At 40.3% G+C, this 18964-nt stretch overlaps 1 protein-coding gene and 1 pseudogene across 1 annotated transcript; one reads left to right on the top strand and one right to left on the bottom strand.

Moving 5' to 3' along the window:
- The first annotated feature begins 1786 nt into the window (after positions 1–1786).
- LOC131243991 (probable LRR receptor-like serine/threonine-protein kinase At3g47570) lies at positions 1787–5953 on the top strand. Its single transcript, XM_058243654.1, has 2 exons — positions 1787–4467; positions 5470–5953. Exons 1-2 carry the CDS (start codon positions 1791–1793, stop codon positions 5919–5921), a joined length of 3129 nt encoding a protein of 1042 aa, XP_058099637.1. The 5' UTR covers positions 1787–1790; the 3' UTR covers positions 5922–5953.
- Positions 5954–16689: 10736 nt separating this feature from the next.
- LOC131244321 (pentatricopeptide repeat-containing protein At2g29760, chloroplastic-like) lies at positions 16690–18964 on the bottom strand (annotated as a pseudogene).

The raw sequence follows: 18964 nt of genomic DNA, 5'->3' as shown, positions 1-18964 counted from the left end.
TACATCAGTCCCCTCCACTTTAAAAGAACTTATCCTTGAGTTCTCGTGCTACTTCGGTTCATGATACTCAGTCTGGTGCGTCGTAACGATACTTGGATCAAAAGTTATGATTAGTTTATGGTCCACCTTCTTTTGGTCCAACCATGCTAGGAATGTATCTGTGACACGTTCTACATTTGACGCAGGGATGAACGTGATGAGGTCAATCACCGTCTTCCTCAAGTATAAATACTCTGAATCCACGGAGCTTCTCTAAACTCCTCACAGAGACTTCTAGAATCCATGAGGAAAGAAAGCAATAAAACAAAAATAAATTCTAATAAATTTAAATTTTAATTGATTCATCGAAATAAATGAGCTCACAGGAGAGAAATCAGAAGCAAACTAAAACTAAAACTCCTAGAAATTCGTAACTTATTATAAATAATAAATTTACTTTTTATAGTAAGTTTCCTATGTGGCTTAACCATGTTATTTTCCTAATTGTTCTAGGCACTATTCATGTTGGACACAACTCCTGAAGCGAAGAGTTACAATCAAATTAAAATCAACTATTTATAGTAAAAACGGAACTAAAGATGGAATTCAACCGTCGATATGATAGAATCTCACAAATTCGGCATGGGCATCGCTATCCGAATTGGTTGACTAAAGTAGCTCGTCCTACTCCAAAATCATATATGGTACGTTAAGTAACTTATTCTGATTTGTGAGATATGTCTATTTTAAGATTCTGATGATCTTGATGGCTTCTGCCTCTGATCGGGCCTTTTCTACTCGATCCTGCCCGAGAGAGTGTTTACATCAAAATTCCTATCAAAATAATGAAATAAGATAGATGTATCCAAGGCATTATACAGGCTACAATGTGAATCTAAGAAGCTAGGGGCGCATTTGGCACCAAGTCACAATAAAAAAGCAAATAAGTTGCACAATCTGACCGATATTCAATTATTAAAATTGGACCATTGGGTGAATTTTCAAATCGTATCACAAAGAAGATTACATTTTCAATGACTCACATTCAACTAGAAAAGAATTAGATCAATGATTATTTTACTCCAGCTTTTCACATGAGTCATCCACGGCTGCGGTGAGGACAGGATGTCAATGGTTTGAATAACTGGAATTTGGGGCCTGAATTATACAAACGTAAACGGCAAGCAAACTTTTTAAGTCATCTACGTAGGCGAAACGTACTTCTCTTGCTACACTCCGTGGGTCGCGGTTTGGCCAGTGACAGTCGTCGGTGGTCTGTGGGCCCCACCATGTGAAGTACGTGTTTTATCTACACCGTACATCCATTTTTCTAGATCATTCTAGGTCTTGAATCAGAAAATGAAGCAGATATAAATCTCAGGTAGACCACACCACAGGAAAACAGTGGTGATTGAATGTCCACCATTAAAAACCCCATAGGGCCAACTGTAATTTTTATTTGACATCCAACCTGTTGATTAGGTCACACTGTCTTAGATGAAGGGAAAAAACTCAAATATCATCTTGATCAAAAGCTTTTGTTGCCCCAAGAAGTTTTTAATGGTGGTCGTTCAACAAACACAGTTTTCTGTGATGGGTCCACTTGAGATTTAGATCTATCTCTTTTTTGACCTCGCAATATTAAATGATATGGAAAAATGGATAAATGGCATGGATGAAACATATACGCAATGGTGGGCCCACTGAGCCCCGACCAGTTGGCTACCGACATCCTCAGTGGCAAATCCGCGTCCTCCTTTCTATAAATCTCACCACCACTCTACAGCTGATCATTTGCAGGGCAAAACGCAATGGGCCTTCCACACATGAGCTTGAGGGTAGTTTCGTCATTCATTCTCCTCCTGTGCATCAACTCCCCGTTAGAGTCAGCCACTCATTTGGGAAATGAAACTGATCGACTCGCTCTACTCGCCTTCAAATCTCTCATAACCAGTGGTCCAGTCCGAGCTTTGAGCTCATGGAACAATTCCCTCTATTTCTGCAACTGGCAAGGAGTAACATGCAGTTCCAGGCACCAAAGAATCACAGCCTTAAATCTAAGGTCCAAAAGCTTGGTGGGCTCCATATCTCCCCACATAGCAAACCTCACCTTCCTTCGTGCAATCGATCTCTTCAACAACAGTTTCCACGGCACAATCCCCCAAGACATCGGCCGCCTCTTCCGGCTCAAAGTTCTCCTTCTACATGAAAACTCACTGCAAGGAGAAATCCCATCCAATCTCACCCGCCTTTCCGACCTCAGAATCTTTGATCTTGTCTACAACGAGCTCGTCGGGAGAATTCCCACCGATCTTGATTCGTTTACAAAGCTCGTTGGATTGGGTCTTTCAGTTAACAATCTCACAGGAAGAATCTCCCCTTCGCTGGGAAATCTTTCCTCTCTCACCCATCTTTCTCTGGCAAGAAATGGCATCGAAGGAAGCATCCCACATGAACTAGGACGCATCGCCGGCTTACAATTCCTCCAACTAAGTGGAAATAAGTTGTCTGGTACAATTCCTCCCTCGCTTTACAATCTCTCTTCTATCTATCTCTTCTCCGTGGCGGATAATCAACTTCATGGAAGCCTCCCACCCGATCTAGGACTCTCCCTTCCTAATCTCCGAATGCTCTATACGGGTGCGAACCGCTTTACAGGGCATATTCCAATTTCCATAACCAATGCTTCTGGGCTTACCGAACTGTATTTCACTGACAATGATTTCACCGGACCTGCTCCGACCGATCTAGGAAACCTCAAGGATCTTGTTAGGCTGGGTCTTGGAGGCAATCGGCTTGAATCCGATGATTTGAGCCTCCTCACTTCTCTGAACAATTGCAGCGGCCTAATAGTATTAGGAATAGGTGCAAATCTCATGAAAGGAAGATTGCCCAGCTCCATAGCCAATCTATCAACCCAACTAGAGATTCTTTCCATAGCAGTGAATCAGATATCCGGAACAATCTCTCCCGGGATTGAAAACCTCGTCAGCTTAACCGCCCTTGATATGAATCGATGCTTGCTCACTGGCACAATTCCTCCTACGATCGGGAAGCTTCGGAAACTCCAGTATCTGGACTTGTCTAGAAATGGATTTACAGGGCGAATTCCACCCTCTCTTGGTAACATCACTCAAATGCTCAAACTCTATTTAGAAGTAAACCATCTTTCCGGAAGCATTCCTTCGAGTCTTGGAAACTACCAGAGTCTGCAAATATTACACCTTTATCAGAATAAACTCGACAGTAGTATACCCAAAGAAGTTGTTAGCCTTTCTTCCCTCTCAATTTCCTTCAATTTGGCGGGGAATTCTCTAACAGGGCCACTTCCAGTAGAGGTGGGAAGCATGAAGAATCTTCCGGAGTTGGACATTTCTGAAAACAGGCTGTCGGGTGAAATTCCCGTCTCGCTTGGCGAATGTGTGAGCTTGGAACGTCTGTACATGCAGGGCAATTTCTTTCAAGGAGGTGTTCCTTCGACCTTTAATAATCTAAAAGGCATTGGAGAACTGGATCTTTCGCGCAATAACTTGTCTGGGAGAATTCCATCATATCTAGAAAAGCTTAACGGTTTGGAGTATTTAAATCTATCATTCAACAATCTGGACGGGGAAGTCCCGAGTGGAGGAATCTTTAGAAATGGAAGTGCAATTTCAGTCCTTGGAAACAGTAAGCTTTGTGGGGGTATCTCGACTCTGCAGCTGCCAGCATGCCCTATCACAACTTCAAAGAAGAAAAGAAGATCTCATGTCATCAGGATAGTAATCCCAGTGATTAGTGTGGTTTCATTTATAATTCTAGCATTTTGTTTATTTGCTGCTCTTCATTTCATAAGAAAGCAAAGAAAGAAACCTGAATCGGAGAAGTCTTCTGATGACCAATTTTTAATGGTTTCTTATGCTGAGCTCCTTAAAGCGACTGATGGGTTCTCTTCGGCCAATTTGATCGGTACAGGGAGCTATGGCTCCGTGTTTAAAGGGATTTTGGATCGCGATGAGAAGGTTGTTGCAGTGAAGGTACTCAATCTTCAGCAGAGAGGAGCTTCCAAGAGCTTCATCGCCGAATCCGAGGCCTTGAGGAATATCCGGCATCGGAACCTTGTTAAGATCTTAACTTCATGCTCAAGTATTGATTTCAAAGGTAATGATTTCAAAGCTCTAGTTTTTGAGTTCATGCCTAATGGGAGTCTAGAGGAGTGGTTGCACCCAAAAGCAGACGGGCCGCATCAATTGAAGAATTTGAGTTTTGTTCAAAGACTAAACATAGCCATTGACGTGGCTTCTGCATTGGATTATCTTCATCAAGGTTCCCAACAACCGATTGCTCATTGCGATCTGAAGCCGAGCAATGTTCTACTTGATGAAGATATGAATGCACATGTGGGCGATTTCGGGCTAGCAAGGTTTCTTACTAAAACGTCTAATGGTTCTTCTCAAAATCAATCCAACACAGTTGTGATAAAGGGATCGATTGGGTATGTTGCACCAGGTAAGCCTACTTGCATTTTGTTTATTCTTTCTTGGGAGATCTTTCTAGTTTTATATATCATAGATACCCTGACAAAACTTACAATATTTGCTAACCCTACCTGCACCCATCACCATCTGCACCTTCACACACATGCAGCACACTTTCAAACTTGGAATGTGTGTGAGACATCTTAGCAGCTCATAAAATCGCCTCAACCATGAAGACGAGTATATGCAAAAACCAGGGCGGCCCACACGATGAGTTAGCCACACATGTACATTGACTACAGTACATTCTTTCACAATAATGGTGGCCCACAGAACGAGTGGACTAGCTTGTTTTTCGAATGTATTGATCTTCCTGGCTAGGACTAGCTTATGCACACCCTAGATGTTCCACATACTTGCCAAGTGAGGGTGTGTCGTGTTGGATTTTTCAAATCTCGATACCAAATTGCTTAAAACATAGTGCTGTCAATGAGTCAGGCCAGTGCATTACCTTCTTGGTCAAGGCTGCCATTGTTCAGGCTAGGCTAATTTTTAAGTTTTCGCCTGGTGGGCCAGGCACGATCCTCGCCATTAACTAAGTAAATTAATAAATAAACAGACCAATGAAACATGCACCTGATGTGGGCCATTCAACCAACAGCCCAACCGTTGAGGACCATGGCCCAAAATTCATATCAGTTGGGTGGGAAATCAGAACCTGATTGATTAGATTAGAAAAATAGACAGTTGAGAGGAGTTGCCTAATGTAGCATATTATTTGTAGAAGAAACCTCTAGCCAGATAGCTGGAATAATCCGGCCAGCATGGTTCTTGGGCCATGGGTTCTATCCTTGCTGGGCCCATCAGATGAGTGGGATCATCCAGTTTTAGGCCTTGTGCGTTTGTTTGGTTGGATGCCTCATAACAAACTAAAGCAATTTAGATATAAACTTCCTTGTCAATCTCAATTTCTTTTCTAGTATTTAAATGGTTGGTACCTTTTAAATGAATACTGGAATTGTTTCGCTTGCAGAATATGGTATGGGTGGTGACGCATCTTCGCATGGAGATGTTTACAGTTATGGGATCCTTTTGTTAGAGATGTTTACAGGAAAGAGACCCACTGATGACATGTTTAGCAATGGTCTAAGCCTTCACATATTCGCTAAGATGGCTCTTCCAGAACAAGTAATGGAGATTGTGGATCCAAAATTGCTTTCAGAAAAAGGAAATGAAGAAGAACATATCCTTAATGTTGGAAATGGTAGAGAAAAAGGAAATGAAGAAGAACATATCCTTAATGTTGAAAATGATAGAGACGTGAGGAGTAAAATGCATGATTGCTTGGTTTCAGTAGTTAGAATTGGAGTTGCATGCTCTGCGGAATCGCTGAGAGAACGAATGGAGATGGGAGATGTTGTCATGGAAATGAATGACATAAGGGACTTGTTTCTTGGGAATGGGGTTTACAAAGAGAGGAAATAAGAGAAGTGAAATAGGACGCAAATGTAATATATGATGTCCTTCCAATCCCTCAAACCAAACACGACCAGACAAATTTGAACGAATTAGGGTGGATTGGATGGGATTTAAAGGTAATGATGGTGTTGTCAGTGGATTGTCTTAAGATCCATGGGATTGCTGTATCCCGGGATCAGAACACCCAGTCTGTTTGGCACGCCCAGCCGATCCCGGGATTTAACCTCCAATCCCTTCCAATACCCATCCAATCCCTTCCAATCCGCTGACCAAACGGGCCCTAAGGGACTTGTTTCTTGGGAATGGGGTTTACAAAGAGAGGAAATAAGAGAAGTGAAATAGGACGCAAATGTAATATATGATGTCACACAATGAAAAAGCGTGGTATATGCTTCTTACATGTATGCTTTTGAAAGGACAAGAACACGTGATGCTTTTCATTTGTCCATGTTAGGAGTCAAAATTCCTGTAACCAAAGGAAAATCGAATCCAGTGAAATAGAAGTGGAAGGTTTTTATTAATAATATTGGGTTTGCATTGTAAGTGGATAGTAACTTGCATTCATGTAAAACAGAGGGAATGACTTCTTTATTCTGTAAGCAAGCAATTCAGTAATCAAAAAAGCTATGTGCCTGTTGGATTTTATACAGATTAATGTAGTTCTGTATAATATGGAAACCGAAAAGTGCAAAATAATTAGAAATCAGGATAGGCTGAAGTACGTCTGAAACGCTGTCCTTAAAGCGTTATTTGCCCCTACTCAAGTGAATTGAGTATGCTGGTAGGTTACAGGCAAATAGCTTCTAGGATACGACGAGCCTGGTGTGGGTCTGCGTTCAGCAAATACGAAGGCCCATCAAATGGAACTCAATTACACACTTTCTGGCAGTATTACAATATAAAGGAAAAAATGCCAAAAGAATAAGAAAAGAAGAGAAAAACTTCTGCACTGGTCAGTTCAAATCTTCAGCTACTGGTTCAGTTGAACCGTTCTAGACTACACCACTGGTCTGTTCTTCAAGCTAAGGTTTAAGCCTTGCTATGTTGCTGGAAAACAGTAGAATATTTGAGTAGAGAAGGGCTGGCTGTCTCAGTTCGTATGGGTTTGCTGGAGTGAGTTGAGATGGATTGGAAAACCATCCAGGTCCTCCTTTTATAGGCTAGGATGGCTAGGGGGTTATGGTCCAGAGACTTAAATTCCATTAAGCCATTTCTAGCTGTTGGAAAACTAGCCGTTTTATGGCCGTTGATCAAGTGATGGACCATCAAGTCCTGCATGCGATCTGTATGTAAGACAACAGCTACGTTTTAGCTGTTGGGCTAGCCATACAGATTCATGATGGACGCACTAATGGCTCACTATCACTGCATTGACTCTTTTCAGTCCCTCTATTTATACTGAGAGATTTCTCACTTAGTCCTTTAGTCTCTCTACTAACCAGCCACCCGCCATAGCCACTTAGTCGCACCGCGACTCGCACACGTCTCGCTCCACTAGCGCCTTTACAGCCACACTGCCTCACATGCCCACGCCCTCGCACCGAGCCCGAGCCCGAGCCCGTGCCCGTGCCCGTGCCTGTGACCGAGTCCGAGACCGAGCCCGTGCCCGAGCGCGCGCGCCGGTGTTCCAGTGCTACGCACTGGAACACGCAAGGTCCATAATCCACGGACTAGGTAAGTAAATATTATAATACTCCACTTCCTTCATATAAACCACAGATTTTTCTCTTCTCTTTTCCATGTGGGACTATTCTAAAAAACCTGTAGAAAAGTGTTTTTTCAAAACAACTTTTTATATTATATTATATTTTATTATTAAAATATTTTTATTAAAATCAAATTTTTTTTTTTTGCAACAATCCCCCACTTGATTTTTTATTAAAATATTTTTTCGGTTAAACAATACTGCCAGAATGATTTGCTTATAGGCATAAAGAAATATATCTTTCGATTTTAATCTTTCCTTAGTGTAAGTATTTCAAAACTCTGTCGAAGTGACTAGTAGCCGCAGCTTTGAACCAGTTATTCCTAGATAACAGAATTGAAAATACCACACACATATTCGCTATGTGTTTGTTAGAGTTCCCACAATCTTGCTCAGCACAATTAATGGCCATGTGTTTATCCTAATTCATGAACGATCCCGAGAGAAAAACTCCTAACTCTCATAAGAGACGACACCATCTCTACGTTTATATAGGTGAAATCCTTCCAGTATCTCCGTTACTATAAGATACTTGTCCTTATAGACTGGATTTCATTAAGAGTTTTAAGACTCAACCCTCTATCGTAATGCTCAGCACTTATCTATTATGGATGAGGTTTTATAATTTTAGTGCTGAAAAACTTTCCACATATCAGTGACTTGTTCTTACCCATTAAACTTAAAATCAGAGATTTTCTGACTTTAGGTTGGGTTACCATCACTGGTGGAACTTTGGTTGAAGAGTTTCAACCCCATCCCTCTAGATGTAGCATTTACTACCTCTCTCGGTAGAGGTTTAGTGAAAGGATCACATAAGAAATAGCAATAATTCCATCTCGAATTAATTGTCTGACATAATCATGTCGAAGACTAATATGTCTAGACTTACCATTATAAGTCCCGCTATAGGCTCTAGCTAATGTGGCTTCACTATCACAATGTAGTGACACAGCCGATATAGGCTTTACACAGAAATGAATTTCTAATAGAAGATCCCTTAGCCACTCAGCCTCTTTACCTGTTGCCTTTTCAGATCATTTTAAAGAATTGACCCAAAAAATTAAGCAGATCCAAATTTTAGATGGACCAAAACACAAAAAAATAAGTGTTTTACCATTAAAAGCATATTAAGGGCCACTTAAATTTTAAATGAAGCTAATATTTGTTTTCCCATTCATCCAGGCTTCTATGATCTTATCAAAAGGTTTGATGGTGTGGACGTATAAAACATGCATCAAGGTGGGCCCTACTATTGGGGCTGCACCGTGTTTAGGAAAGCCAAGGTCTCACCTACTCTGCTACCAGACTTGGGTCAAGAGGTCGGTGGGGCCACCATGGTATTTGTGAGAATTCTACACTGTCCATCCGTTTTTCTAGGTCCTTTTAGGGCATGACCCAAAAAATGAAACAGATGCAATGCCCAAGTGGACCACAGCAAATAAATCCATGTCACGATCCAAAGATTAATTCCCACTGAAACATTCCTGGGTCCCACCTGAGATTCAAATCGGGCTCATTTTTTGGGCTCATGGCGCAAAATGAGTTTAGAAAATGGATGGATGGCATCGATTAATCATATACATAAAGGTGGGCTCCATAGACGCTTTAACATATCCACCCCAAACGATAAGGGTAATATCACGAAACCGAATGATATTTTAAAAGCACGCATGTTTTGGAAATTAGAACAAAAGTAGGTGGTTTTTCATAATTATCTCTTAACACAATTTTCTCTCTCATCATTTAATAATTTGATAATGAATCACCAATTATTGACCTAACAAGGGCCTTCATGGGATATTAGGCCCAATTTCATTTCTCCCCATGGATCCAAAACTAGATCTAAATCACGCCCAAACTCAAGAAAAAGTAGTTAATTAGCCCAATATGTTCTTACCCTCACAACCCTTTTATAAAACATTGTTACCCTTGTCTACCCAATAACAATCTAGTTTATCGGTAATACTGTATTGACTGCATTAACCATCTGGTTTATTAATTGAATTTGGACTCGTCATTTTTTTTTTTTAATCATCAAAATTGATAGCAGCTGACATTAAATCATTTACAACATTATTAGTATGAAAATTCAATTGTAAATCCTAAACTTAACTTAGACCCAACTAATATGGGGTCTGGATCCTCATATAAATAGGTGGGTTGGCTATTTTTGGCTTAACATAGAACTGCCTGAATTTTAATGAGTTAAACTTCTCACCTTATTCACAAACGTGAACCCAATAGGCTTATATCATACTTGAGGCCGTGTCTCTCGAAGTGATTTCCTGTGGAAAGCTTTTTATACAACTGTTTCGTATGGCTCTACCGTGATAGAGAGCTCAAATCCAATCCACTTGGTCCATCTGATGCATCCTCTCCAATTTCACCTCATGTCTTAAAACTTTCAGGCAGATCAAAACATGTGGGTCACACCACAGGGTGCTGCATGTATGAAGGCACCCACCTTTAAAACCTTTTAAGGTGATGTACTTAAAATTTTTCATATGTCATCCAATCCATTCATCTTACGATTATCATCAGAATGAATGGACGTCCCGAAAATCAGGTTATTTTAACATTTAAGTGGGCCACACCATGTGATTTTAAAGGTTGAAAAATATTATTTACGTTGCAGGCCCACCTGTTTTGGGATCTTGATGTAGAATAAGGTTGTTCAACAAGCACATGGGGAGGAATCGGTCCCTACGTTGCGAAACATCAACGGCAAATAGTAGATTTCTCTGTCGATGCTCGGTCCCTTCGTAGACTAATAATAACCTTATTTATAAGTATGCTGTTTTCTTGCATGAGAAGCCATGGGTAACACCTTGGTGGGTGTTACCCTTACCGTGTAGGGCCTACATTGATGAAGTGTTGTATATCCACGCCATTCATCCATTTTTTCAGTTCACTTTAGGACGTTATCCCAAAACTTAAGTAGATCAAAATTTTAGGTGGATCACACCACTAGAAACAGTGGTGAATGACCATTAAAAACATTTGTGGGCTACAAAAGTTTTGGATTAAGCCAATCTTTGTATTTTCCCTCCATCCAGTTATAGTTAACCTTATCAATGGGTTGGATGGAAAATAAACATCAGTTGAAAATGAGGTGTTTGACTGCTTCTTAGTTAACGGTCTTTCATGAGATATGCAGCATAAATATTTTAAATCCCCACAAATCTTAGCCCATGCCATCTTCAAAGAACCTGTCAATGCGATCATTTTAGATTTTAATTAAAACAAAATATAATAGACAGTTTAGATCATTCCACGCAAATGGTCACGATGTAAAGATCGCAATATCAATGTTGATAATCTCCCTTATCTATTCCAGTGCAGAGAGCTGAAAAAGTCCCAAGTTAGATCCTCTAGTAAATGTTATTGAGAGATCATTGTTGTCAAATGTCTTCAATTTAACTAAAACAAGGTATGTTGATGCTATCAATAGACCACTCAATCATATTAAGAAAATTTTAAATTTTAGCTTTTGCTCGTATAGTTTTTTAAGTATTCTTCAATTAATAAGTCTTGATGGCTGTCAATCTTATCGAACGTTCTATCAACTTTGCATGTAATTTTGCGTAATTGTGCGATTTAGTTATTTTTTATTCCAAGTGTGACACTATATATATATGGGGGTAAATGGGATTATGAGATTCCAATTAAGGGCTAAACATTTATAAAGTTTTGGAAGGTGAAAACAAAGGTTTTTCAAGCATTGTAAGTGAATCCGTCTCTTGTATTATTAATTTCATGGTGATTTGTTGTCACTTTGTACCATAGTCTTTTCATACAAGGGTCTTACTATGAAAAAATTGTGTGTTCTTGTGATTACTTTGTTTATGTTTGCTTCACCTTATATTATCTGAATTTGAGATTTGCTTCCAAGGATTCCCAACAATAATCTCTCTCTCCCTCTCTCTCTCTCCACTCAAATATAGGTAATTGTTTAAAAAAATAAAAAATAAAAACCTACATATATTGACTAGATTAATCAAATTTCCATAATTAGCCCATCTTTAGGTTGATATGAGCCATCAAATGTATTAGAACATGCTTATTAGATGAAGGGACAAATTTTAGCCTGGTCTGATACGAAATGAATCAGATCTGTCCAAAATTCTCTTTAAATAGTCACAATCAATTTGGATAAATTTGGATAGATTCTAGACAATCTGACTACCTAATATTAAATATCAAATTATTCAGACTAATTATTACTCAAATTTAACCATTCGATCATTAGATAAGGCCAACTTAATATGTAATTAATTTTGTTCATCTAATGTTTTCATCATCCAAAATTCAATCAGGGCGACTGACCATTTAATTCAAAGATCTCAATAAGGAAATCAAGATTGCCGGATCATATGCTCCAGAGGGAGCAAAAATTAAGGTAAAAATGAGTTGAAACTCCTTGACCACATTAAGACCTCTTGAATACAATTTTCGGCCCCACATTCTAACTCAGCCATTCAAGAGACCGTGAGACTTGACCCTAGTTGAGACAAGAGTACGCCCCACATCCCAAAGTGGTCAAATGGCTCGATGGGCTCAAGGATGGTTAAAATTGAACAATCGGTCCAAATGCCCAAAGTGTGGCTCAATAATTCTAAAGAAAAATGACATCAAGGAACAGACTGTTCAGATCTGACTCTGAAAATCCATGAACAGATAGTTTAGATCTAATGCAAAAGGTCCATAACCAAATTCACCAATTTACATTGATTTCGATATTGTCCTAAAGCTAAAAATCAGGCAATATAACTACAGTGCTTCTTCTCTAACACATACTGGCGGAGACCTTTCACTCTGATACCATGTCAAATAATTACCTACTCTAAAAGCTTGTTGCTGCCCCTGGAATTCCAACACTTAAAATCTTCTATTCTAATAGCATGTGTATATTTCATAAATAAATGTCGACGGATGTATTCCACTTGTGACTGTTATGGTCTCAACAGCATCCTGAAATCTACAGATCATATCTTTCGTTGATCAATGACTATCGCATTTTATACAAAATTCTATACTAACCCATATACATGTAAGTTGAAGATTACATTTCCTTCTTAATGCGTAAAAGGTTATCCATGAGAAGCAGTTTTGAAATATCAGTCATCCATGAGGCGAGATGGAGAGCCAATCCAGATGATAGTGTTGAATGAGTCATCCTGATGAGTGGGGCCCATGATATCAAAAGTCTTGATCACTAAACCATGAGCTTGCAAACTGCAGGCCAGCTTCAGTATAAATACCTCATTACTCGTGAACTTTAGAGTTAAAAGCAGACCCAATGGACCTTCAACATATGAGTTTGATTGTAATTTGGTCAGTCATTCTTTTCATGTGTCATCAACTCCCTATCTGAGTCTACCACCCCTTCACGAAATGAAATGGATGGACTGGCTCTCCTCACTTTCAAATCTCAAATAACCAACGACCATATTCGAGTCTTCAGTTCATGGAACAATTCCATCCATTTCTGTAAGTGGGAAGGAGTTAGTTGCAGTTCCAGGCACCAAAGAGTCACAGCCTTAGATCTACAGTCCAGGAGCCTGAATGACACTGTATCTCCACATATTGCAAATCTCACCTTCCTTCGCAGAATCGATCTCTCCAATAACAGCCTTGATGGAACAATCCCATTTTTTTTTGTTTATGACCCATCCTAGTGGATTGTTTAACTTGATTTGTGATGAGAGCATGAGTTCAAATTATTACTTTGCCAGATTATCAAAACATGGACTGAGATTCGGCGACTCAGACTGACTCGGTCAGTCCTGAATTGAGTCAGTCATACTTTCAATGTGGCCTTGTGCGAAATTGGAAATCGTCTCTCACAAGTCATCAATCCACTACCAAAGTTTTATATTTAAGAATATGAATGGAGCTTGGGCTCTCAGTTCCTATCGAGGATTGAGTTGTATCTGTTAAGGTTGACTTCTGGTGCTGAATTGGGAATCGACTATAAAAATTCTCCTTCAGAATATTCATGGAGCTTTGGCTTCTAAGTTCAAAGGGTGATCACAAACGCTTGAGTGGAAGTTGCCGGTTGGACGATGTTTATGGTGACTAGATTTGTTGGAATAATTCACAAGCGATGTAGGAAAAAGCTGAGACAAAATCTCATGAATTGCTAGGATCAAAAGAAATTATGGCAAAGGGTTTAATCGAAGGGTCTGGTGCATGCCATAGCTTTTGACAACCATAACTTTGGGAACAATTATTCTTTTTGCAGATATAATAAGTCGTTGGAAAGCTTGGTGAGCTCTACAAGCTGGTCGATGTGAAAGGCCATCAGCCTCAAACAATTTTCCTAAAAATGCGTTATGTTCGGAAGTTAGTTTTAAATCAAAATTCACTATTTTAGGAAATTAAAAATTTTGCTATTTTAGATTATTTTATGGCTTGGAGAGTCCTCCAATAGCTTAAAGTATTTATTTGAGTCATACAAAAGAGTTTAAATTAATTCAAAGTCAATTACTATTTTTAATAAATTTACTATTTTGAAAATTTAAAGAATTTAGAGTTTAGGATTTTAAGTAATATAAAAAGGCTTTGTGAACAACCCTTTTCATTAATAATACCAATTTTATTTATTGTAATAGAGATTTTTAGTTGAAAAGAAGACGGTGATATCTTCTCTTCTTCCACACCCGGCTACATGAAAGTGGTAGGTGCCCACTATGATAGGCCATAGGCAAGGCATGAAGATTTGGTCAAAATGACCATATCTATTGATCATGTTCTACGGGCAGATTAAAATCATAGAATGGTGGACCATTTGCATTCAACCCAACTTTCGAATAGTCAGGATCACTTGTACAGGAAATAAGGCATGTCCATGGCCTCCTCATGGAGAAGCCCACGTACTGTACAGGTTAATAGAATAATCCGTATGGTTGGTGATCCTAGCTGTTCAGATGCCATGTATCAAAAATCAGGTGGATCTGTTCACAAGGTATAATTTGGACCATCATCAATTTCTCTTAATGTTAATTTATTTGTGCAAATGTGACTCACCTGATGATCCTGTCAGCTTGAATTTTGAGACACGGCATCCATGTTGTGAGGATCACCTGATAAGTGGTTCTGATTTTTCACGTGTTCCTCATTTCCAGATGCAATGAAGAGAGTGCATTGAGCATTCATCCTATCATAAACAATGGAAACGAGCTTCGCAGCAGTCTGGGGAATGGCAATCTCCACAGACGCTGAAATTCTTCACCATTCAGATGGTGCAGGTGGACCTCTACTACGGACGTACAACAGCAATTATCAACTTCTATCTATGGAGAAGTAGCTCCTTCTCTTTCTGCACATACAAACAGGGGTTGCTAATATATAGATCGCTTCCCTATCTTGGAGTGTTTTTAGACGTTGGCAGGTCACAGGTGCTATTTGTACAACTGTACACATGTGCATTACAAAGCGCAGAACATGATATAGGGTTTCAGATGTGGGCCTTGGAAAATCCAGCATATGGCCACACATGCATACATTCCCAGCTTTACTTAGAAAGTGCATACGTGGAATACAACAAATCAGTCAAATTGAACTGTCCAAATCATGGGTCCCTATGCTTCTTTGATTGACTGACTAATGGATTAGTGGACATTTTTGGATGGTTGAAAATAAAAAGTATCCAATGGTCCTGTTTTCAACAAACAATTGTCCATGAATCGGAGGTCAGGATTGCTCAACCAGTACAATAGTCGGGTTAATCTAAATTAATGTTTCTCTGTTGCTGTGTCATTCACCATAATCTTCCGAAGAACACAGTAACTCCCCATAAACGAAAGCTAGAGATCTTCAATAATTGACTAATCTCTCCCTATGAGTTAAAGAGGGGTGATCAAAGCATTGATAGATGTAAAATAGGTCTTCCTGATGTTTTGGTGGATTGCTCGAAATAAATAATTGGATGCAGAAGTCTCTCATGATGCACTATTTGAAGAAAGAATTCTATTAATACTATCAACAAATTGTCAAACAACCATTCACTCCAAAAGCTTAAGCTATCAGAGTGTGGTGTATCAATGTATATTGAGGGACTTTATCACTTTAACACAGATACTAGCATACAACACCAGCAACACTGGAACATCCTGATTTTGTGCTGAGAAACATACACTGGGGCCATCTGCTGAATGACTTGGATCTTGAATAGACTTTCTTAGAACAGGCTTGCACATTGGTAAGCACTATTAAGTTATGTACTAGTTGCATAGGAAACTTGGGAGGTCCAGTGGATCGATCTGTACAGTCCATTATGTCCAAGTACACATTTGGTGGGATTCCATGCAGAACTCATGACAATCGGATGTTCCAATATTCTGTAAGTTGGTTTTTCTTTCATTCACATAGCTCCATTTTTCAAGCCATGGATGGAAAAGGTTAGGACTCGGGACTAGGGGGCTATAAGCTATCCATGAGAGCCCCCAAAAACATAGATGGTTGAAATTGTTAGATGATCTTCACCTTCCATTTCATAGGCTCTTGGTTAATTCTCAAATTGTTATGATTTTTGCATGGTAACCCATGAAATATACGCTGGACCTGATGGACCATCTAGATCAATTGATTGGACCGGCTGAGCTTCCTGTATAAGCTTCAACATCGAGGGGAACTTCCTTGGCTCCTTCAAGATTAGCTGCAAAATATCTTCAACCTAGCATTCTCCTCCAGCTTCAAAATCTTGCAATTTGTTGCAGCTTCTTTCAGTGCATTTCCGGGCATCATCAAATTGAAATGCAGTCATTAGTCTCTAATAAAATGAGTTGCAGTCTTGCTTAGATGCGATTTGAGGGCCACTTCCTCGATAAGAATACTAGAAAACATCATAAGTCTTCTGCCATTTCCTCTTGAGTCAACTGAATATTTGCAATACAATTCAGTTGTGCATCCAAACAGATTAGATTGCTGGTCCTGCTCCAGTGATATCAAGTGCTGCATCCATTTTCCTTTCATCTCTTCAGAGCATTAACAAACATGAAAACAAAAGACAACAATCCCTTCTTTCAGTGTTGCTAATTACTGTGTTATGTTCAATGGAATTACCACAGGCTGACTGAACAAGAGTTTTCTTGATTGACCCTCCATCAAATTTGCAGCTAAACTCAACCCAAATTCACCAATAATCCATACAAGAACAATGCCCTCCCTTGAAGTGATGGAACCGATACCGATCTCTCAAAATTATCTCTCTATCATAAACACTAGAAATGATCTTCGCAGCTGAGTGGCAGTCCCCACACACACGGAGATTCTTCACAATCCGAATGGGAGTGGATGGTTGCGTGCTAATAAGCCCAAATGCAATTGCCAACTTCTCACTATGGAGATATAGTGCTTGCTCTTTCACATTGTCTTCTTCAACATCCTGCAAGATCTGTGACATGTTTGGCACATAGCCCACAGATTTCAATCTCAAAGCAATCTCATCCAACTTTGCATAGATCTTGTCTGATAGATGGTGGGATATGTCTCCTACTAGGAACTCATGAATGACACCATCGACCTCTATTGAGCTGCATCCGGGCTCTTTCTTGAGTCCGGTATCTTTCATCAGCTTCCTCAATCTTGTAACTTCATCCCATTTCCCAACTTTGGCATATATGTTAGACAAAAGCACATATGCTCCATCATTCCTAGGCTGCAACTCAAGGAGACGTTTACAAGCTTGCTCACCTAGCTCAAGATTTCCATGAAGCCTACAAGCACCAAGCAATGCTCCCCACACAGAAGCATGGGGAGCCATCGGCATTTGCTCTATCAATTCCACAGCTTCTTCTAAGAGTCCAGCACGGCCAAGGATGTCAACCATGCATCCATAATGCTCAACCTTAGGTGCAATCCCATAGATAGGCAGCATTTGATTAAAATATAATCTACCCATGTCAACTAGCCCTGAGTGGCTACAGGCACACAGGACATTGGTGAAAGTTACGGCATTGGGCTTGACCTTGGCATCTTGCATTTTTGAGAAGAGGTTGATTGCAGCCTCACCACGCCCATGCATCGCCAACCCGGCAATCATTGCGCTCCAAACGAAAACATCTTTCCATTCAATGGACCAAAACACCTCAAGTGCCTTCTCTAGATCCCCACACTTGGAGTTCGCGAGATGGAAATTCAACCCGAAACACTGCTTCTTCATGTATGTGTGGATCCATCTGCCCAAATCAATTGCACCCAGTTGGGCACAAGCTGAGAGTGTGCTAACAAGTGTGACCTGATCGGGCTTTGCCTCAGCAGAGAGCTGCAACTTGTGGAAGATGGCTAGAGCTTCCTTAGGCTGGCTACCCTGTTCATAGGCAGAGATCAGGGCATTCCAAGAAGCAACATCTCATCTAGGCATTGCATCAAAAAGACGTCGAGCAGCCTCAAATTCTCCTGATTTTGCGCATCCAACAAGCATTGCTGTCCACGAGAAAGAATCCTTATCAGGCATCTCATCAAACAACCTCCATGCATCTTCCAAGCTCCCACATTTGGAATACATATCCAACATGGCATTGCTCAAAATTAAGCTCCTTCCAATCTTGTTTCTCTCGATATAAGAATGGACCCACCTCCCAAACTCCAAGTCGCCTTTCTTTCCGCAAGCAGAAAGGACACTCACCATTGTCACCTCATTCGGCCTCATACCTGCAGACTCCATTTTCCAAAATAATTCCAACGCCTCCTCTCTACAATCTGCCTGAGCAAAAGCAGTAATCATAGAATTCCATGAAACGACATCTCTCTGAGGAATTTTCACAAAGACCTGGTGAGCAAGATCCAAATTCGAGCAGGCAGCATAAAAATGAAAAAGAGAATTGAGGATGAAAACATCCGAATGGAGCCCACTTTTAACAACCATTCCGTGAACTGTTCTTCCCTCTTTTAAAGCGGAGAGCTCCGAAGCAGCTTTGAACACAAAAGGGAAGGTGAATTTGTTGGGTGTGTGGACACCTTGGAGTAGCATTTGGGAGAAGATGAGAAGGCTCTGCGTGGGTTCGGAAAGGGAAGCGTGGGCGCGAATGAGAGTGTTCCACGAATAGAGATTTGGTTGGGGAATTTGGCCGAACACGCGGTGGGCGTAGTCGAGGCTTGGAGAAGTAGAGAGCGCAGAGGCGGTGAGGAGCCTGCTGGCCGAGTAGGCGTCGAAGAAGAGGCCGAGACGGAGCATGCGCGCATGGATTTGCTTGAGCCGTGCCGGGTGGGAGCATCCATGGAGCAAGGAAAGCGTGGGATGGTCCGGAAGGTTTCGGTCGTTAATACCGTTATTAGAGCTGTTGGATTTCGCGGGGCAGATATGTTGGATGGGAATTGGCAGGAAACTAATGGTTGCCAT

The sequence above is a fragment of the Magnolia sinica genome, chromosome 4 (assembly GCF_029962835.1).
Source record: "Magnolia sinica isolate HGM2019 chromosome 4, MsV1, whole genome shotgun sequence".
NCBI classification, from domain to species: Eukaryota; Viridiplantae; Streptophyta; class Magnoliopsida; order Magnoliales; family Magnoliaceae; genus Magnolia; species Magnolia sinica.
This window is presented reverse-complemented; position numbering and strand designations above follow the sequence as displayed.